At 37.7% G+C, this 23,252-nt stretch overlaps 1 protein-coding gene across 5 annotated transcripts; it reads left to right on the top strand.

The window, feature by feature from the left end:
* The first annotated feature begins 1,136 nt into the window (after positions 1-1,136).
* On the top strand, positions 1,137-22,925 carry gpsm2l (G protein signaling modulator 2, like). 5 transcript variants are annotated; one of them, XM_052594967.1, is made up of 15 exons: positions 1,137-1,366; positions 9,383-9,450; positions 14,935-15,156; positions 15,249-15,384; positions 16,665-16,804; positions 17,005-17,128; positions 17,434-17,549; positions 18,268-18,423; positions 18,541-18,649; positions 19,660-19,798; positions 20,219-20,295; positions 20,385-20,645; positions 20,765-20,924; positions 21,860-22,080; positions 22,166-22,925. In XM_052594967.1, exons 1-15 carry the CDS (start codon positions 1,280-1,282, stop codon positions 22,337-22,339), a joined length of 2,190 nt encoding a protein of 729 aa, XP_052450927.1. In that variant the 5' UTR covers positions 1,137-1,279; the 3' UTR covers positions 22,340-22,925. The 5 variants fall into 5 exon arrangements, with proteins under 5 accessions (XP_052450927.1, XP_052450926.1, XP_052450929.1 ...); XM_052594966.1 differs by having other exon boundaries at positions 9,383-9,465; XM_052594969.1 differs by having other exon boundaries at positions 1,138-1,366; positions 9,383-9,465; positions 20,448-20,645.
* Positions 22,926-23,252: the final 327 nt, after the last annotated feature.

Raw genomic sequence — 23,252 nt, 5'->3', positions numbered from 1 at the left:
TCTGTAATATACTTGACTGTATGAAATGAGAAAATAAATTACTTAATGCAACATCCATTATTTCTTTGCTGGGTTTAAGTTTTTTTTAAGAATGATTATGTCATCTTTTATTATAAACATGAGTGCAGTATTAGCATTTGTATCAACATTATTAGAAATGTCTGAATGAATCAGAATCAAACGATTAAGTGATTAATGCAGAGATTTTCTTCCTTAGTATTTTTGTCTTGTTTTCTGGTATAAATTAATGCTTTCAAACAATTAATCGCTTTAGAATATGAGCTGGATCATTCTGTCGATTCATTCAGGGTTGCTCGGGGTTTAGTACAAACACAACATTAGTCTAGGGAGGTATTGTCTTGTCTCTTGGAAATGCAGAGAACAGCTTTCCTTAAGGCTGTCCTTGTCCTGTTTGCAAATGGCTAAAAGGGAAGAAAAAAGAATACATAGAATAAGTTCACAGTTTGTTCATTGTTTGTTCATGTTCGTTAATGAATTAACTAACATTAACTAAAGGACTATTATTCTAAAGTGTTACCACTTCATCTTTGGAAATAAGTAACGGTAGTGAAATTAAAGAGATAAGCTTTAGCTCCATCATTAATCTAGACATTCAAAGTGCTAACTCTGTATATTGTGCTCATAACATCATTTAGCTTATTATATAATTGGCAATATAGCCTAAGTAAAAACGTAATAAGAATTCATTTAAACCTTGAATTCTTATAAAGTCTCAGCTTTCACTGCTAACTACGTTAGCGATATAGCTAGCTATATATATATTAATAGTCTGACACTGGTGGTTAATTAAGCTGTCAACATAATGTTAAAAATGACAAAAAAACATCGAGAAAGAACAGCTGAGTCTTACCTGTGAAAGATAACACCCCGAGATCTGTTTTTATTATCGTGTGACGGTTTGTAGGTGTCCAATCTGTCTATGAGTCAGGTACGTTTTCTTCTGTCCTGATGTGAGAGTTGCCCGCTCCAATATGGCGGCGACGTTGACATGCGGTCGAGTGGCATCTATGTATTTATATGTCTATGGACGAAACGGTTCGACTGAATCATTTTAAAGATTCGGTTAATAAACGATTCGTTCGCGAGCATTACTTTAGCACTGAAGCATTATGATGGCGAGGCGTGGCGTTTACAAACTCCTGTGTAATGATTGGCGTGCCAAAGTAAAAGACGTTTTCCTTTTTTCCGAGAAAAAAAAAAAAAACTCAGGAAAGTGTCTTGAGAAAACATGGCGGAGTAAGAGAAATAAACTTTACTGATGCTTCCTGAAAAAGCCAGAAACTCTCCCACCACAGGACATGTAGCGCGGTTACACACTTTAAAGCTGTTCAAATCTGAAACTGAGGTATGAGTTTGATTTCGTTTCTCATTGGCATATTTATGTTTGTGCCCAAACAGCTTGACTTCTCCTTCTCTGAACTATTTTGTAGCATATGCGTTGCAATGTTTACTTCCTCGTCTTTTTAAAGTAGCCTATGTTCCTGCATACATTTTTTTAAGGTCTAAGGCAGTTTCATCCAAAAACGCTTTTCTGGCAGACAAAATTATCTTTACAGTTTATCTCAAAGACACGTCAGTAGGCTTTGCGCTAACCAGGCATAGGAGTATGTTAGTAAGTATATGGTAACCACAATCGGTTCTGTCAAAACATGAAAAAAAAATATTATTTTTATTTTATTTATTTATTTATTTTTTTTAAATAAAAAAGGTTTCTTGTGGTATCATTAACCACATTTTCAATACTGGAGTCCCCAGTAAAAATAAACATATAATATTTACATTTCAATGTATTTATAACAATAGGCCTAACATAATATAAAGTAATATATAGCTTTTATTTTATGTCTATTTTAAAGCATTTTATTAATTTATTTGTTAACTTCACAGTCTAGACAGGGTGGTTTTCATCAGTAAGACTCATAATTGACAGGAATGAGAATTACAAGTAAGAAATGTAGAAGTAAATCAGTGTTTTTTATTAAAATGAGAATTGAGCAAAAAAAAAAAAAAATGTGTAAACTGAGTTCCAAAGCATCCTGTGAGATTTTATGAGAAACACCTGGAAAGGCTCCGGCTGCAAAAATGGACACAGCAGCTCTTGTGTTTGTGTGCTGGAGTCTTAATGAATCGCAGGCGTTTACAGTGTACAGGCTGAACCTTTGTGTTTTATTCTGTTCACAAAGCTATTGTCACTATTGTAGAGCCTTTGAATGCGTGGCTCAATGACTCTGGAACTGTTAGCATAAAGAAAACATGAATTGAAATGATGGTGCAGTTGTTTCTTTATGAAAGTGGTGCAATATTCCTGGCATGACTGTTTAGTGAAATTACCCTGCAAAGGATGTTGAAATCTCAGCCAAAAAGGAAAAATCATAGAGCATGTCTTTATCACATGCTTGAGTAAAGACATGGTTGGACATGGCCTGGGCTTTGCTTGACCAACTGGCTCAGGATTTTAGGAAAGGAGCCAAAACCACAGTGTTTGGCCTAATGTGGTTTAAAATACAGAAGTGTTTACAATTCAAATCAAATTAAAGATTTTTTTTTATTTTTATGTGTTACTCAATACAGCAGAGATGGAGGACTCGGCCCTTTCCTGAGTATTCAGATTATTGGTTGATCTAGTTTTGAATGTGAACAATGCTTTTAGATTTCTGCTCAATACAAGGAATTCCTGAAGTACAAACAAATATGATTTATGTTCATGTTGTGTTTTCACACTGTTCTGTTTCTGCTCAGGATAAAGTTAATTCAAAGATAAAAGTGATATCATTGTTAACTCGCACTCTTGCATTCCCAAACTTGGGACATTCTCCTTTGCAGTATTATTTTAGTATTGTTTATAAATATACTATTGAATAATTGAATTAGCTTTTATATATATATTTTTATTTTAGGTCAAAAAATGTTAGTAATTTTGTTATGACTTATGTTTTGTTAGTTTTTTTTTTAGATTAAATTTTTTCTTCAGGTTAAGCATATTTTATATCAATTGCAAGACAACGTTTCTAGTGTTTTCATGTGTTTTTTTTATGTTTTTAAACTAATATTGATAGATTAGATTTATTAAAAATATTTTTACAATAATTTGAACTTTATTTCAGTTAACAATTAATAATAATGCTAATGTTATTTATTAAATCATCTTAGTTTTTAGTTTAGTTTTAGTTAACAATGATATGGCTGAGTCTGTGGAATACAAAAGAAAATATTTTACAGATGCCAATCACCAAAAATAATGATAAAGATCTTGCAACTCAAGTTCAAGTATTCTGAAGTCATACGAACATTGAGTGATAAAATCATTAAAAATCCATCCGTCCTCTTCCTCTTGATGTGGAGGAGCAGCGGCTCTACGCTGAGCTCTTTCCGAGTGGCGGAGCTCCTCACCCTGGGTGCTCCTAAGGGAGCATAGGTGAGAGTGACCATTAGGGCTGGGATAAACTATTATTTTTTTAAACGATTAATCTAGCGATTATTTTTTCGATGCATCGATTAATCTAACGATTAATTTTTTCAGACCGATTCGATTTCGATTATCTCCCCATTAACTGACTACTAACAATTTATAAATGTTGATTTACATATCTGAATGAAAAAAACATGAATTCTTTAACATTGCAATATATGTTTATTGCTCTTAAAATTACAAAATAAAAGACTGACTAAGAATGCAGTACTTTGCACTTGTATAGAGATAGCATTCAATAAAACCTTGAAAACACATAGCTTACTGAACACATAGGCCTAGCTTACTGAAAAAAAGTTCTTCTTTCAGATGAAAATAACAGCTTGATGTCTAGCATTCAATAAAAATGTCATGGAGGAAAAAAAAATCTCAGAATGCTCCACGTGAAACTTTGGCGTTCTGCTCTTTTTCTATCGTGTCTAATGATTTTGGTTAATATGCACGAGAGCGAGAGAGCGAAAGCGAGAGCAAGACAGCGCTCGTGTAGTTTGAAGACTGTGAGTGCGCGAGAGCGCATGAAACTTTGGTGTTTCTCCCTTTTTCTATCGTGTTTAAAGGGGGGGTGAAATGCTATTTCATGCATACCGAGTTTTTTACACTGTTAAAGAGTTGGATTCCCATGCTAAACATGGACAAAGTTTCAAAAATTAAGTTGTACGTTTGAAGGAGTATTTTTGTTCCCAAAATACTCCTTCCAGTTTGTCACAAGTTTCTGAAAGTTTTTTTCGAGTATGGCTCTGTGTGACGTTAGATGGAGCGGAATTTCCTTATATGGGTCCTGAGGGCACTTCTGCCGGAAGAGCGCGCGCTCCCGTATAGCAGAGCACTGAGAGCACAACAGACTTCACTGATCAGAGCGAGAGCGTCGCGAAATGTCACAAAAGGAGTGTGTTTTTGGTTGCCAGGGCAAGACAACCCTGCACAGATTACCAAAAGAAAAACAGCATTAAGGGACCAGTGGATGGAGTTTATTTTTACAGAGCATCAACGGAGTTGTGCAAGTGTTTTTGTTTGTTCCCTGCATTTCGAAGATGCTTGTTTTACAAACAAGGCCTAGTTTGACGCCGGATTTGCGTATCGTTTATTTCTTAAGGACGATGCAATCCCAACGAAAAAGGGTCACGATCGTGTGTTGGAACGGCAGACGGTGAGTAAAACTGCTTCAAATATCTCTGCCTCCTTGTTAGTGCGTCCCCTCCCATGCCGGAGACCCGGGTTCGAGCCCCGCTCGAGTCGTTGCTGCTGCTGCTCTCATTCAGTTTCAGCCTCGGGATCTGATTCTGGATCATAAATAAACGGCTGAATCTGACTGTAAGCCATGGTTTTTTTTGGATGATGGTTTTTCCCTCATGGTAATGACACAGCTTCCACATGCTCTCAACGCAAAAGCCTACTCGCGCTCGTGATTCTTTAGCTCCGCCCACACGTCATGCCTCCAGCCGGTCGTGTTTTTCCGGGAAAAATCGGTACAGACTATCACAAGGGAGAGAGAGCAAGAAGCACTCGTGTTGTTTGAAGACTGAGAGTGTGCGCGCAGCCGGGGGTATCTCTCGTACACGCCCGGTCATCATACAAAATCAGACATCAGAAGACTACAGAGAACTGTTCGGACTGCTGAAAGGATTATTGGTGCTCCCCTGCCCACCCTTCAAGAACTGTATACATCCAGAGTGAGGAAAAGGGCTCAGAAAATCACTCTGGATCCCTCACATCCAAGTCACCCCTTCTTTGAACTTTTGCCATCTGGCCGGCGCCTCAGAGCCGCAAACACCAGAACAGCAAGGCACAAGAACAGTTTCTTCTCCCAGGCAATCTACCTCATGAACAGTTAAATGTTCCCTACTTATGCTTATAAACGTGCAATATCCTTATATTTATCCTAGAACATTCCTGCATCTCACTCAATCCTATTCCATTATCATTTATAGCACAATTGTTTATACACTTATTTATTTGCCAATTTGTAAATCTTTTTTTTTTTTTTTTTTTTTTTTCTGTGTGTTGTTGTCTCTGTGTACTGGAAGCTTATGTCACTAAAACAAATTCCTTGTATGCGTAAGCATACTTGGCAATAAAGCTCTTTCTGATTCTGATTCTGATTCTGATCACTCATGGATCAAATAAGGCTTTGACAGCCGCCAAAAAAAAAAAAAAAGATCAATGCAGAAAAACCCCTAGATTGGTTATATAACGTTGGACAGAATGTTGATTCGGCCATCGCGTATATTCAGCGCACATAAGGTAAACGTTTTGCAAACGTTTTTTAGAGAAATAAAAACAGGTCGACGAATCGATGCGCATATTTTGCGTCAACGTATTTTTTGCGTCGACGTCATCGATGACCTCGACGTGTTGTCCCAGCCCTAGTGACCATAGGTGAGAGTAGGAATGTAGATCTACCAGTAAATCGAGAGCTTCACTTGCAACTCCTTCTTTACCACGACAGACAGATACATCGACCGCATCACTGCAGAAGCTGCACTGTCTGGCAATCTCCCGCTCCATCCTTCCCTCACTCGTTAGCAAGACCACAATGTACTTAAACTCCTCCACTTGAGGCAGGAGCTCTCAACCAACCTGAAGGGGACAAACCACCCTTTTCCGGTTGAGAACCATGGCCTCGGACTTGGAGGTGTTGATTCTCAACCCAGCTGCTTCATACTCTGCTGCAAACCATCCCAGTGCACCCTGAAGGTCCTGGCCTGATGAAGCCAACATTACAACATCATCTGAAAAAAGCAGAGATGAAATCATGTAGTCCCCAATCCGGACATCCTCCAACACCTGGCTGCGCTTAGAAATCCTGTCCATAAAAATAATGTACAGGACTAAATAAAGGGCAGCCCTGCTGGAGTCCAACATGCACCAAGAACAAATCTGTCTTACTGCCGGCAATACGAACCAAGCTCCTGCTGTGGTCATACAGAGACCGGACAGCCCTTAACAGAAGGCCCTGGACCCCATATTCCTGGAGTGCACCACCCATAGCATGCAGCAAGGGACATGGTTGAATGCCTTCTCCAAATCCACAAAGCACACGTGGATTGGTTGGGCAAACTCCCATGAACCCTCCAGCACCCCAGCAAGGGTATAGAGCTGGTCCAGTGTTCCACGACCAGGACGAAAACCGCATTGTTCCTCCTGAATCCAAGGTTGGACTATCAGCCGAATTCTCCTCTCCAGTACCCTGGCATAGATACAGACGGTTGGTCTGGGAACGCCCCCGGGAACGCCCCGTCACGTGATGTGAATTTAGCCCGTGGTGGAAAACATTGCCTTGGCACCAATTGAAATAAACGGGACAATCACGCCGAAGAGTTGCTGTGTTGTTTTCTGTACCTCCAATAAACTAACAAATTATGAATTGAAGTTCTACATCCTTCCTAATATACAGAGCCGGAAAGGATTACAAAATTGCTGCAAGCAATACGTTTTGAGGATGATCAAGGGAAGTTGTGGAATCCCAAGTGTGTGTGCAGTCGGCATTCATCACAGGCAGGCTATATTAACATTGAGTTCATTATTAACGTTATCAAAACTGTGTAAGGTTGTTTCAGAAAGTGGAATGCATATATAATTAGCCTTATCATTCTACCTGAAGCAAAACTATGTAACGTTAGCCTAGCCCACTTAAAAAAGCTTGTGGACACATAACAACTTAGTTTTGTGTCAGAACTTTTACACTCATTCATAAATTCACCCCGTCTGTGTTTGCGAAACGATTGAATCACGGAATCCAGTCAAAAATAGAACTTGCCGTATAAAGCAGAACGTCACGGGATTTGGCTATTTTTGAATGAATACATCTACATTAGGGCTGTAAAATGAATCGAATATCGATATGGACTAGTGTATATGAATATTAAAGTTAAAAGAGACTACAATTGTTCTACGTGTCTCTGGGAATGAGCGCTCAATATGTGCATTTTGCCATTCAGATACACACGATGCTCGCAGTGTTTTCCCCCACGCCGACTCCGCCCTCGCCACGCCCCCAGCTATGACTAGATGCCGACTGTAGAGTGTAGTTGGAACCATAGACAGTAAAAGAAATGGACACAGCGACCCCATTGGAACTCAATTGAGACAAATGAAGCCCAGTTTTAGCGTTTTTTAGCACTTCCGTTTCTGACGCGCAGACTCAAACGAAGCTTGACGACGTCAGCAACCTGTCTGACAGATGTAGATCTTCTAGTAGCTGTGCTTGCAAACTGCCATCGTTAATCTTGCAGAGACGGCGAGCTTGAGCGGGGAGTTCTTTGTCGTGAGTGAGCAGGAGTAAGTATTCTGATTAATTATTTTGTATAGTATTTTAAAATGTAACACCAGTACGCCATGTTAAGATAATTGCCTGCAAGCTTCTCCTCCTGTCTGTACGGTAATGCGACAGAGAGTCAAGTGGTTATGACGCAATCGTTAGCCTATTTTTTACAAAAACTGTTTATACGGGGCCATAATGTAACATAGAAGGTAATGGAGCCCTTTATACATTGTCGTGTATCTTTAGAAATAAATAATGGACAAACAGAGTCTTTAAACGCCTCAGATGTAAAGTTATTCGCTGTCAAAGTGACGCCAAAATGAATGGGAGTCAATGGGAATGCTAACGCAAGTGAAGTTCTGCTAAAAGATGGCAGCCCCCACCCGACTTCAACTTCCGGTCGAGTTCCTTGCCCCTTGGTTGGAACACACCCTCCAGTCCCCCTTTTTGAAAAGGGGGTCCACCAACCCGGTCTGTACCCGGTATGCACCGAACCGAATCAGATCGCAGATTTCGCTGCTTTATTTCGGTGCCTCCTAAATGTCTGAGCGATAGATTGAAATATTTGTCCTAGTTCTCCGAAATGTACACAAGAAGCATGGGCATCGCTAGGCTTTTTAAGCGGGGCTATAGCATTTAGCTCCATAAACTGTACACAAATTTGCGATCGCCTCAGAGTCAGTCCTCTTAAATTTCATATGAAAGCGGCGTCGGACTGGTCTCCTCCTCATATTTCAGTGCAATCTGCAGACCTCGGCGAAGCAGCGTGAGCGCACTCATACAGAAACAGAGGACAGTAGGTGTGTGTTTATCAATGAATTGTTAGAATATCTGAATCTGTGCAGTTCTTTGTCATAAATATAGTTTTCAAAAGGTCACAAGGAAGCAGTAGGTTTCCCATCTACTGTAAAGTTTTCGATCCATTCACCACTCATCACACCACAGCTGTTTCCTCCAATGAAAATATAGCCCTTAACAGATATGAACGCATACTTTAATTACACTTTTTAATATTCTAATTTAATTATGCGCACTTTAAACATACACTACTGTGCAAAAGTCTTAGTCTTAGGCAGTCTGTTGTCAGACTGCAACAATCTCTGATTATTATTAAAATTAATGTCAAAATGAAATGTGATATTTACTACTTTACAACATACTACAACAAAAGATATAAATAACTGACTTAAAACCCTTTTTTGGGGTGAAAATACTAATGTGCCTAAGACTGTACTTTACAAACGACATTGTTGCTACTTTATAAAGAATGACCATACAGTCATTCACAGGACTGATTTAAGACAGTGACAGACAGCACTCATTTGAAAATGAGTAAGCTTGGGAAATGAGAGCATCCAAAGAGTGTGTGAATGCTATGGATTTATTTTAAATCTTTTTAATGTTTTTTAATGTTATCCTTTTTAGTCTTTTTTTAATAAATAAATGTATTTATTTTTATAGAAGTATTGGTTCAGGCACCGTTTAGGCACCAGTACTGTTTTAAAAGTATCGGAATAGCACCTGTATGGTATAAAACCCAATCGATATCCAACCCTACACTTGAAAAAGTTGGGGCGGATCTCATCCACCCTTGATGCCACGTCCCTAAGGCCAGTTTTTCATGTCCACAGAGCCGAGCTGCCTTCAACCGCTGCCTGATCCACAAAGCACCAGCCCCTTACGGTTCCTCCCTCAGATGGTGGGTCCACGGGAGGTACCATATTAATCATCTTAATTTTAGTTAACAATGACATTGCTGCGTCTGTGGAATACAAAAGGAAATTTTTTACAGACGTCAATCAAAAAAATTATGATAAAGATCTTGCAACTCAAGCTCAAGTATTCTGAGGTCATACAAACTTTGAGTGAGAAAAACATAAAAAAATATAAGTAATTATTTTGTCAAAAAAAGCTTATTTGCAAAAATGCATAACCATATTCAAACATATTGTATAAAGAAGCATTGCATCAGGTTTAATATCAGCAGTGCCAAGTGGCGTTGAGTCCTTGGTATTTTCCTCACACAAACCTATCATATGACTTCAGAAGACGTATAGTTTGTGAGTCATATGGGCTTTTTATGATGTTTTTTTTGTCAACTTTGTAGCTAGACAGGTTCTAGCCACTTGAAAGTACATTTTTGAAAGTATAACCACTTGTGTTGCTTGGAACAAATCAACTCATAAGGGTGGGTCTGAAATGCCGTAATGGTGAGTAAATGGTATCTAATGTTTCTGAGTCCCTTCAGATGAAAGCATTAATCAAGATTATAAATGGTGATGTTGGTCTCAGTCTTCATTTTAAATTAAAAACCATTGTTTTTCCCATGCGCTGGTTTGTCCGACACTTGCCTGGTTTATGTCAAACAGCCACTCTTTGCAATAACCTTCCACCCCCCCAAAAAAAGGGTATTTTGATGATCGGATGGTTGCTCGCGGGGAAGTCAAGAGACTTCCTCATGTTCACCCATCCACATGAGATGCAATATGATACATACTAAGTCAGAATTAGTTTGTAGGGTGGAAGTGTAGCATGTTGTGATTAATCAGTCATTGACTGTTTTCTGAGTGAAATCATTACTTACACCTCTGTGTGTGTGTGTGGGGGGGGGGGGGGGGGGGGGGGGGTGTGGGAGAGAGAGAGAGAGGCTCAAATTTCTTAGACTCTTTCTTTAGTGTCGCTTGCCTGCCAGATGGACGAGGGTTCAGATCCGATCCGCAGATCTGCATGGACATCTTCATTCTTATGTTTGTCTATTGTTTTAGAGTTATGATGACATGATATTGGATTATTTCAAAATCTGCAGGTTTGCTGTTGGGTTTTTGTTTTAAACTTGGACTTTTACTATGAATTTAAATGGATGTGATTGCAAAAGACGAGGATCAAGCATTTCATGTTCGTTCCAGGTAGGAGAACAGACCCGTCTTACCATATGTTAACTCGTTTTACAGGTCATCCGTTCTCTTCTACCTCTATCTTTATCTGGTCTAAGCAACCAAAAGATTTCAAATATGTCGTTCAGCGCTAGAGTTTGTCATTCATGTGATCCACTGACGTGCACTTGTTTTTCCATCAGATAAACAGGGTTTGAAATGTAATACAGTGTGTGGGTGGAGGCCAGTGAATGAGGGCTCAGGTTTGTCGAGAGATCTCCTGTGTGTGCATTTTTAATAGGTGTGTTTAATAATTAAAAGGGTGGGTCATCCGTTGTTGCACTAGTATTTTGTCCGTTTGTTTTGCTGTCGTTCATCCTGAAATATTGCAGGAGCATTTTACAATGGACCTGAAAGATGAGTCAAGGGCCTGTGTTCCCACATATCCAGCTGTTACAGAAAATATTGGCGAGAGCGGGGAATGGGATTGAATCTGGCATAATTTGGAGCACATGCACAAACCACTATGCCACGGCTCCAACAGGGTCTTGAAGTTTGGATGGGATGGTTCATCTAAACTTGAACATTTCATCATCATTTGCTCACCTTTATGTAACTGCAAGCCTTTCTTTTGTAGAACAGAAAAGGAGAAAAGATTCTTACGTTGCTCTGAAAAGCATGAAAAACACGAGCATAACAGGAATCCATGCGTGCATTTTATTCCAAGTCTTCCAAAGCTGTACAGAGACTGTTCCACTATTTTATGGTAAAAAAGTAATTTAGTGAGTATCTTTACTGCTATCAGAAATCATTTCCCAATCTAAACTGTTGCATTTGGTCATCACCTTATTATTTTTAAATTTAAGTAATTTATTTTAAGATTTAGTGCTTTTGTCATTTTTATTAGTATTTTCTTTCTGTTTTAGTAATTGTTTTAGTAATTGTAGTTTATTCACTAAAATCATTTCTGAACATGTTTACTTAATAACAACAATGATAGCAGCTTAATTTACAACTTGGACATGCACCTCACACAATGCTCTGGTTTGGCTTTGGAAGACTTGTAATATAGCTTCTGATTTAAGTGTACTATTATAATACTTAAAAGTAAGTCACAACTCATTTTGTATGGAAAAAGGGACATTGTGCTAAACCATCTCCTTTTAAGTTCCACAGAACTTAAGAAGATTTGAGGGTGAATAAATAATCATAAAATTTTCATATTACATTAAACGGCCCCTTTAAAGACTGAGTTTTAGAAATGAATGGAAATAACGAACAACATATGTCTGGCGTTTTAGTAAGTATCAATGAAATTCATGACTTCATGAGGAGTACGAGTTAAGCTCGGCCTGCATCCCACTTCGCTGAGGATAAAAGAGTTTAGAACATGTGAACACGGCCAGCCTTCAGCTGAGGACACTCTGGGCAAAGCGCAGGATTTAATGGATTTTCCCGGCGTGGCCCTGGTTACCCGAGTGTTTCTCTGGCTGGAGTCGATTCGTTCTTCATGATAAAATCTCACTCTACTTCAGCAGAAGATTAATCGATTCTGGCAGGTTTTATTCCTTCACAGCTCTAAAGCCTTTACCTTCTCTTTCTCTTGCTAATTGTGGTTTCCAAGGGCTTCTCTGTTGTTTGCCAGGAGGATGTTTGAGTTTACAACCCAAGTTAATCACTGTTCAAAAGTTTGTGGTCAGTAAGGTTTTTTTTCTGTATCTACTTTTATACATCAAGGATGCATTAAATTGATCAAAAGTAACAGTAAAACTATTTATAATATTAGAAAAGAGTTCTCCTTCACAAAAACACTACTGTAGCACTGTTCTGACTAGATTGGTTGCTTAATGGCCCAAGCCAAAAGTCTAACTAGACCCTCATGTCTACTTATGTTTTGTGTCCTTCATTCAGTGTTGCCTATTGTATTATGACTATTTAAACTATCCTCAACAAGTCACATGATTGGAGGTATCATTCATGTGTGTTACGGAAATGGTGAAGTGTCAAAGCTTAATTCTCAGGCTTATGGGTTTGTTCTAATCCTTAACCTTGAGTATGAGTAAGGAATAGTAATGCATGCCTTAGCAAGCAAAGCTAATTAATTACACTTGGTTCCAAAATGGGTTTTTCACAGTTCTTAAAATAACCTTTCTATCTTAGTTTGAAGAACAAAGTTTGTACAATGGAATGATTCCATAATTTCTCCATGGAACCATTGCCGTTTTAAAAATAAGGTTCCAAAAGTTCTAAAAAGGTTCTTAAAGGTTATAGAACTAATATACCAACAAAGATTCTTTATTTTTAAGGGTGTAAGTGTACATTTTTTTTTTTTATGAGGTTGGCCCATCCAACTGGAACAATGGGTGTAGGAGCTGTTCAAGATTTCCTCTCTTTCCATCCTTTGCGTGTGATAATCTCCATTTGCCCTCTCACTCATAATTGGAATTGACGCTTGCCACCAGGTGTCCGTAGATGACACTGGCACGTCGCACTGTTGCATCTGTTATCAGCAGGCTTACCGCTGACCCTCCGTTTATGTGTCCGAGACCCGGCATAATCTGCCTCTGCATGTCAACAACAAAACATTTGACTAGCTACAGCCTGGTTTGGTTGTGCAGAGGCTTCTCACAGGCGTAGAGGCTTGAGAAAGGTTTCACAGTGTCTTTTGGAAGAGATCGGTCTGTTTCGGGATGTGTCTAAGAGGGTGGAAGCCGTGGGTCTCATGCATCACCCTGTGGAGAACTAAACATGTCTATCACACCGGAGGAAAGAAATGCATGAAAAAGATTAAGATGTTTAGACGGTGCTCTGAAAGTCCAAAAACGAAAAAGGAAAAAAGGTGAGGTTTGTGAGATTTCCTGCACACATATGTGGTTGCTAAGGTGTTGCCGGGGTGTTGGAGGTGATTGCTCATTGTTTTTAAAAGCCATTCAAAAGTTTGGTGTTAGTAACATTTTGTTTTTTTATTACTATTATTATTCTGTAACTTTTGATCAATTTAATCAAAATCAAACATTATTATAGTTTTTTACACAAGATAAGCTTATGCTTTAAATAAATGTTGTGTATCATGGTTTCAACATACACAAACATATCAACAGCATAACTGTTTTTTATCATTGATAATGGCAAATTGGCATATTAAAATAATTTCTGAAGGATCATGTGACTGAAGACTGGAGTAATGACGCTGAAAATACAGCTTTGCATCATAGAAATAAATAATTCTTTTTAGTATCATTGTATTCAAATACAACATGCATGTTTATATTTTGCAAGTATTTTGTCATGCTTTAGACAGTTTAGAAGTATTGAAGTCAGCCTTCTGGTGACTGGTTCATGCTGAGATTCTTAGTCACTCTGTGAAACTCTTTCAACTGCTCATAAGGGAGTCGTCATGTTTTAAGTGTGTGTCAGCCAAAAAGACCTTTTCAAGAACTTGTGTAGACAAAGACCTAATGATGTTAGTGTTGTAATAATTCTTTCTAAATTTTGCTGCCGTTTCTGTGGAATGCTGTGCATTTGCCACAGACACAGGAAACATATTTACAGTAAAGACTTAAAATGAAAGCTGTTATGATGATCTGGGCCCCTCATATTTCCTCATCTGTGAGGCCTCTGTATGTAAATATAAAAGTAGAGTATCTGACTGTAAATCTTGAATATAATTAAACACAAATACTAAACTGCTTCTTAGGTTTAAGTTGCTCTTTTGTTTTACTAGTCTTATTAAAGTGACAGTATTAAATAGTCTCTGTGCTCATCCTAGTTACAGCTGTGGTAAACCGATGTTTGGTTGAAAATTAACCAATAAAATGTGTATGTTTGACTGTTTGTTTATTTATTTATTTAAAATGTAGCTTATAATTTTTTTTAATTCATTATTTATCTGCTACCTTTTTTTTCTTTAATTATTTTATTTTATTTCTTTTTATATTATTGATTTTTTTTGAGTTTGAGTTTTTATTAATTTATTGCATTTATTTAGCATTTTCCAAAGGGCACCTATTATGCCTCATTTTACATATCTTGGGTGTCCCCAGAATGTGTCTGTGAAGTTTCAGCCCAAAATACCCCACGGATAATTTATAATAGCCGCTAGAAAATGTCTTTTTCGGGGTGTGTCTAAAAAAAGAGCAGAATCAAAATACTTTGATAATGTACGCGCACAAACACAGTTAAAACAATAAGTACTATAGTGAAATGATAATCCCAAAGCAGTATGAAGTGATAAATCTATTCAGGTAGATTTTGAAGCAAAATGTATTATTATTTTTAACAAAACAACAATTTTCTACTGTCCCGTGCAGGATGGAGGCCTCATGTCTGGAACTAGCTCTGGAAGGTGAGCGTCTGTGTAAAGTGGGAGATTACCATGTAGGTGTCTCCTTTTTTGAGTCGGCCATCCAGGTGGGCACGGAAGACCTGCAGATTTTGAGCGCCATCTACAGTCAGCTGGGCAATGCCTACTTCCACCTGCACGAGTACAACAAGGCACTGGAATACCATCGGCATGACCTCACGCTCACCAGGTCTGAATCTGGACGCTTATGTCACTGTTTCAAAGCTAGTAGGATTATGTCCTTATCTGAAATAACATGTTTTGTTATTCTGTCTCTTTCAGAACTATCGGAGATCAGCTGGGAGAAGCTAAAGCCAGTGGTAATCTTGGAAACACTTTGAAGGTTTTGGGTCGCTATGATGAAGCAGCAGTTTGTTGCCAAAGACATCTGGACATTTCCAGGATGCTCCATGATAAGGTAAGGGGGTTTAACACAACCAAAGGGCCTTTCAATGCAAAAGCTAAACCCAAAATTAAGTTTTGGTCGTCATTAATCATTTGAAAAGCAAAATATGATATTTCAAAGAATCTACAGTATAATTATGTATTGATGTCAAACCTGGATTTTCAAGGCACAGTGTACATATGCGCGATGTGTTCGTGTGAATAAGATCTGATGGCTATCATACAGCTGTCATCATCAGGATGAGAATATCACGTATTGAATGGTATTGACTAATTTTATGGCACTTTTTTGTACTTTTTTTTGTCATGATATGCTTGCAGAACCAAAGAAAAACAACATGCATTTATTAACTGATTTAATTTATTTACTAATTTAACAATACTATTTGTTTACTTATTTATTGATAAACTGTTAATAAATGAATAGAATTGTTTGTATTATGTTTTTTTGATCAAATACAATTTTTACTTTTTTAAATAGAAGACTTAAAATAGATACATAAAATAGTAATGTTTTATTAACTGATCAAATGAAACTGACTGTTCAAGCAAATAAATAATAACTGGATTGTGAGTATTAACTAATTTTGTTTTATTTTTTATCACTTTCCCATCAAATGTTAATGTATTGTTATCAACAAAATATTTTTTAAATGCATTTATGGACTGCAAATATTGATTTAGGAATGTAAATAATAATTCAATTAAAATTGAATAAATGAAATAGTACAAATAATACAAAATAAAATAATATAAAAAAACTCAAAATTACTGACTTACTAGCTAATAAAACAACTGTTTAAAATAATTTACTTTTGCTGATATAATTTGCTCATTGTTTAAAAAAGAGATGTAAATCATATATAATAAAAAGATAAAATGTTCAAAGATTTGTTGACTGATAATGTTTTTTTAGTAAAGTAAATAATAATTATTTATTGATAAAAATAAGCTATTCAAAAAAATATTAAACAAACAACCAAACTGATGGGATTACTTTGGAAATCATCATGAAGATACATTCTTCATATTTTTAAACACTTTTTTCCATCTCCAATGTTTAAGGTGAGTACATGATGACAAAATCTTTCTATTCCTTTAAACTCTGTTTGAATAGTTCATGGCCAAGTCTGCCTCGGATGTTTTTGGAAGTCCTGTTATCCCGAGACACCACTTGATCTATTTTAACAGACCATAAACCTAGTTTAAATGCAAGCCGTCTATCAAGCCGTTTTAGGTGTGTAATGAGTGTGGACTGACTGTTGTGTGTGTGTGTGTGTGTGGTTTTGTTAGGTGGGGCAGGCCCGGGCGCTGTATAATTATGGGAATGTGTACCACGCCAAGGGGAAGAACATATGTTGGAGTGGTATGGACCCTGGAGAGTTTCCCGAGGAGGCACGCATCGCTCTGAAGAAAGCAACAGAGTACTACGAGTGAGACAGCCTGCATTAGTTTTTTTATTTTTTCATTCCTTTGAACACCCAAACCAGTGTGTAGACGACATTTCAGAAAAGATTTTTTAGAGAGAGCATTGCAGAGACTGCAGTAGTGTTTTCCAAAGCTTTCCAAAAGCTAAAGCTTATATTGTTTTATCCCTGCCTCTGTATCTAATACTGCACCTCTCGGTTTGAAGAGCGAATCTGGCCATCGTGAAAGAGCTGGGGGACAGAGCGGCACAGGGCAGGACCTACGGCAACCTTGGCAACTCACACTATTTGCTCGGAAACTTCCAGGATGCTGTTCTGGCTCACGAACAGGTATTTCATACGGAGAGTTTCCTAAATGAACAAGCCTGTTCACTCAAAAAACTGAAAGTGTCATAAAAATGTTGGAAAAAAATGCATGAACTGGCAAATGTCGCATTACTGCACAGAAAAGGTCTGTATTGTTATGTTTACAATTTTGTATATGTATTGCAACTGTAAATATTTACTAGATATACAATAATAATGCAGATCTTGCAGTGTTGTACTCCGTACGTCTGTCATGCAGAAAATGCTCTTGATTTCATGAGTTATGCCTAATGTGAAAATGTGTTTTGTTTGTTTGTTTGATTTTACAGCGTCTTCTTATTGCAAAGGAGTTTGGAGACAGAGCTGCAGAGCGGAGAGCTTATTGTAACCTCGGAAATGCATACATATTCCTTGGAAAATTTGACGATGCAGCTGAACATTACAAGTCAGTTGGCATTTTATTTTGTTTATTTATTTTTTCGCTATTTTAGTCCAAGTTTTTTATATAATATACAAAGCAAGGAAAACAAACAAAGCAGCACGCAATTTTTTTTGACAAATATTTTATTACTTAATATCTAGAGCGAGGAATACGAAACAAAGCAACAACTGTGATAATTTAATTTAATAATTAATACATTTTCCTCTTTTCTCTTTAATTTATTTTATTACAGACGTTATATTTAACCCCTAAAAGTAATGTTCAAATTACATTTTTGCCATGCAAGACAGAGAGAAAAAAAGTAACAACCGTGATTATTCCCCCCTTTTTACATTAATGTTTATTTTATTATAATTCATTTACAAATTATAATTTATTTACTTTCCACTTTCCTATCTATTTAACTTCCATTAATATAGACATTATATTATAGCCATTATAACCCATGTTTGTTTTTTCTCGCAAGGCAGAGAGATAAACCTGTATTAATCGAAACCTTGAACCTTAACCAAAATTGAGCATATATAGAAATCTGAATAGACTGGGGTCAGATATACTGGGAGCCTCATGCATGGATTTCTTCAGCAGTCTTATATACAAGTGCAATGGCTAAAATATAATATTACCATGGTCCAAGTCCATAAAAACGTCAGCATGTCTGTACTTTGCTGTTAGACGAGCGGGAGTCATATGATGAGTTGATTCTGGTGTTTTCCTGCAGGCGGACGCTGCAGTTGGCGCGGCAGCTGAAGGACAGGGCCGTGGAGGCTCAGGCCTGCTACAGTCTGGGTAACACCTACACACTCCTGCGGGACTACGAGAGAGCCATAGACTATCACCTCAAACATCTCATCATAGCTCAAGACCTCAAGGACAGGTACACTGTCACTGACACTTCCTGCGTGTGCTGCTGCTCTTCCTGACGTCTGATGCTGGCTCTGGCTCTGTGTGTGTTTGTGTGTGTGTGTGTGTGTGTGTGTGTGTGTGTGTGTAGGATCGGAGAAGGAAGAGCATGCTGGAGTTTAGGGAACGCCTACACCGCGCTGGGAAACCACGAGCAGGCCATGAGCTTCTCTGAAAAACATCTGGAGATCTCCAAAGAGGTGTGTGTGTGTGTGTGTGTGCACTGAGATAACACCAACACACTTCCTGTCTGCACAGTAAAGCCCACTGGTGACTCTCAAGGAAAAAAACAATAGAAAAAGAAAGAATTTCAAGAAATGTTTTAAATCGGAAAAAGAAGATTGTTTTAGGATTATGATTTTTGTATTATGATTATTATGGTATTTTAATATAATTACCGTACTATTATAATTTTAATTCACATTCTGAATTAAATATTTTTTTTATATATTTTATGTTTTCATTTTAATATTTCTTAAAGTTTTTCTCTCTCTACAATTTTAGTCATTAAACTTAAACGTAAAGAAAACAAGGAATGTTGCCTTGACAGCTAGCTTTTTGTATATTATTTCAGCTAATGGTTGTTTTCTTTCTAGCAATACAATTATTTTTTTTAGGTTTTTAGTTAACAATAGTAACTCTGATCATGATATAATTTTTATCTCAATTAAAATTTTCAGTTTTTCACCCAAATTCTCAGTTCTTAAAAGCAAGCTCCCATTTTGTCCAGTTACTGTCTCTGATACATTTATTTTATTTAATCAGCTTAAATTAACACGTTTGTGATTAAAAACAAATTTAACATCAAAATCGAACAGATTTCTTAATGCACACTCCTGATCTTATTGTGAATGCTTTGTCATAGTTATTCCACTGGAATCTAAATAATTTCCTCTCAAGTGACTTTTCTTTTCTCCTTATGTAGCATTAGACCTGTTTTAATACAGTTAGCTTCATTAGAACACTAGATTTGAATGGGAAACAAGCTAGAGCAGAGGTGAAATGCAAAAAAGCAGAAGTGGACTGTTTCTGCTTAATTTTCATTAACATAATGTGAATGGTGAATATTCTTATTTCTTTCATTAGATTTTGAGGTGAAATGTGACTCAAGCGGGCTTCATGTGCATGTTCGTGGTTGAATTGAGTGTGTGTTTTCTGGGGAAGCACTTCCAGTAATGTTTTTTCCTTCCTGTGTGTGTGCGCTGCTCAGATTGGAGACCGTAGTGGGGAGCTGACGGCTCGAATGAACGTATCTGATCTGCAGTTAGTTTTGGGTCTGAAGCAGAATAATTCAACCACTAACAGCTCTGCCTTCATAGAGAGTCCAACCGGTGACAGCAGTCTGCCTGGTAACTATCCTCAAATATTAAACACACAGACGGCTGTTGCATTTGTATTTTGTACAAGAATCCTGAAAAGTGCACAACGTTTGGTTAGACTTTATTTCATGCTGTCCTTGTTACAGTGTGCTGTATTTAAGCATATTGAAAAGTTTAGTTTGAGAGGACCATATGTTTGGTGTTAGGAGTTTGGTGGTAGTGCCACCTACTGGGGGAAAGCTTGAATATCCTCAAGGTTTGAATATCCTCCTTGTGCTTTTCTTTAATTTTTAGGATCACAATAATATATACATTTAAGTTATACTAAATTACTTTGTGCGTGACCAATATGCTTGACAGAAACAAATACTAGTACATTTATACAATATATGCTTTTAATACTCCTGATCTACAGAATGAGTCACAGCCAGCTTCTTTGTGCTTTTGTAGATGGAAGATCCAGAGGAAGCAGGAGACACAGCATGGAGAACATGGAGCTCATGAAACTCAGCTCTGACAAAAACATGGTGAGAGATGCGCTGTGGTGCCTTTATGAGTGTGCTGAATACGGACTCTAATGTTTTTGGATGGTTTTACTTTTCTTTGTTTGTGTCAGTGTCAGGATTCAGACTTGCATATCAAATCGTTTGCTGACAAAAGTGTTGCCTCATCTGTCCAGGACCAGGCCTTTGAGGAGTCTACAACCCCTCAGCAAACCAAATCGCCAACCAAATCATCCATAGCCAAGACATCTTCTAAACTTTTCTTCATCAATCGCTTTAGGAGCAAAAAACACAGGCCGAATGGGTCAAACTCCAGTCCACCAGCTGAGAACCACAGCACCAGCAGCCCACCTTCAGCCCGTCCCAACAAACAGGTCAAATACTGATCTTTTCTGAATGACACATGAGCAATAGAAAGTTGTCATCTTAAATGATAAATTATACAAAATATTTATTATGAGTGTTATCATTCCTTGAATGGCTTTTCCCACAGTATCCCCCAGACACTCTTGGTGACGATGGCTTTTTTGATCTTCTGAGTCGTTTTCAAGGCAGTCGCATGGATGACCAAAGGTGCTCGTTACAGGAAAGCCTAAGCCGTGTTCCCGCCGCTTCCGTTCCCTGTGAAAGCCCACCTGTAGCCTCGAACAAACGTGAGTCGTCCTCCCTCACTGACCTCTATACTTGGATATGAAGGAGCATTGACATGACAGTGATTTAACGCAGAAAAGTAGGAGCAGGTGATTTGAAATGAAAAAATAGGAGCAGCAACTTACAGACAATGACAGTAAGAACGCACCTTTAGTTTATAATAATAATACCAGTGTATAGCAGCGCATACAGTGACAAGCAATGTGTAGACTGAACCCTATAGTGTTGTCACATGACAAAATCACAGCCAATCATACTTGAGGTTTCAAATACAGTAGCTGTTACAAACAGAAACCAAAATGTCCTGTTGTTTATAGCAAAATGTCAGCCTTCTACTTTTGCACATTAAAACATAAACACACACATACATTTTTTTTCCCATTCTTTTATTTTTTAACAAAATAAAAAGACCGGGGTCTGTAAGATTAATGTTTTTAAAAGAATTCATACTCTTAAAGGCTGCTGTTATTCAGTCAAAAAATTCAGTAAAAACATAATCATTTAAAATAAAATTGTAATCTATTGTAATATTTTGTAAAAATGTAATTTATTCCTGTGATCAAAGCTGAATTTCAGCATCGTTACTCCAGTCTTCAGTGTCACATTATCCTTCAGAAATCAGTCTAATATGCTGCTCAATAAACATTTCTGAGTATCAATACTAAAAACGGTTGTGCTGCTTTATATTTTTGTAGATATTTTTCTTTCAGGATCCTTTGATGAATAGTTAAAAAAAACACCCTTTGTTATAATATTAATATCTTTACTGACACCATTTGACCAATTTATTGTTTCCTTGCTGAATAAAACTATACATTTCTGTTAAAAAAACACATTTCACAACAACAAACATCAGTTGTGTTGTGTGTATTTTAGTGTGTATGTATTTTAGCAATGTTTAAATGGACCGCTTTGCTCTGTTTTGAACCTCGTTTAGCTATTTCCACGTCCGGAGCGGAGGCCTCGGCACAGCCTGGCCATTTCCTAGACCTGCTGGCCAGCTCACAGAGCCGACGGCTGGACGAGCAGCGGGCCAGTGTGGACAGTCTCCCGGGTCTCCGGCTGGACCAGCGCCACAGCCAGGACGTTCTCAGCAAACTCATGGCCGATGACAAAGAACCAGATGAAGACTTCTTCGACATGCTGATTCAGTGCCAGGTTAATGTTGTTTATTATATGTGTGCATGGAACTATTAACTCTTCCTGAAAGCGTATGTTCAATAGCTGTTTTTGGCTTGTACAGGGATCCAGACTGGATGATCAGAGATGTGCTCCTCCACCTCCTCCCACCAGAGGCCCTACAGTCCCAGACGAAGACTTTTTCAGCCTCATCCTTCGCTCCCAGGCCAAACAGATAGATGAGCAGAGAGTCATCTTACCTACAGACACAAGACCACTTCAGAGCAATCCTGACTGACATGTTCTTTATGAAGCCAGAATAATATTTTAGGACCTTGCAACCTCACTGAAGTCTTACTCCTGAATCATTGCCTTGATGAAAATCAGAGCCTACAAGATGATTTCTTCTCTCACTTAACAAGGTTTTTGTAAGAGGAGATGCATGAAGTTCTTTTATTCTCTCTTCTACCATGATCTGAACTGGATTCAGATATTCAGACATAAGACATACGCTAATATTCAGACCACGACCGCAGTCTCTTTCTCAGGGATTCAGTACAATGCACTGAAAGTATTTCATTCACCTGGATAACTGGATGGACTTACTCAGCGGTGGATTAGGATGTCTGAACTTTTTATATATATTTTTAACACTAAACATATATTAGTTCTGTTTGGATTCTTTCTTTGACTTGAAATGTTATGTTATATATTTTAATACCAGAGGAGCAATACTCTATATTCATATTTTTAGGTTGTACAATCAAGCAGTCTGCAAAAGTTTGGATTTATGTGAATATAAAATTCTAGGTTCTGGAAAGTGTATAAGACAAGAATGTGTTACTCATTTTAAATGACAAGAGGAATAAAGCCTCGTTTGAATAGATCCCGCTCAATTACACATCACAAACTGAGTTTAGTATGCTGGAAATATTTTATTTGAAGCTGAAGCTGCACAGGACAGAGTAACCAACACCATGAAATAATTACTTGAGTTTCCAAATGGGGGGAAAAATGGTTAATGACAATTCAGAAGGATATGTGCAGTCTCTCAAACTCATAAATGCCAATTCCCAAAAAAGCTTAAAATATAAAGACTGTCTTGCAAAAAGAATAAGTGCACTTGTCCTACATAATGACTAAATGCACCGTAAGAAGTTTATTTATTTTAGAAAGAATCAATATAATGTGAGCACTTTCTGTTCAATGGA

The sequence above is a fragment of the Carassius gibelio genome, chromosome B23 (assembly GCF_023724105.1).
Source record: "Carassius gibelio isolate Cgi1373 ecotype wild population from Czech Republic chromosome B23, carGib1.2-hapl.c, whole genome shotgun sequence".
In the NCBI taxonomy this organism is placed as follows: domain Eukaryota; kingdom Metazoa; phylum Chordata; class Actinopteri; order Cypriniformes; family Cyprinidae; genus Carassius; species Carassius gibelio.
Note: the sequence above shows the minus strand (reverse complement) of the source record. Positions and strands in the feature narration are given on the sequence as shown.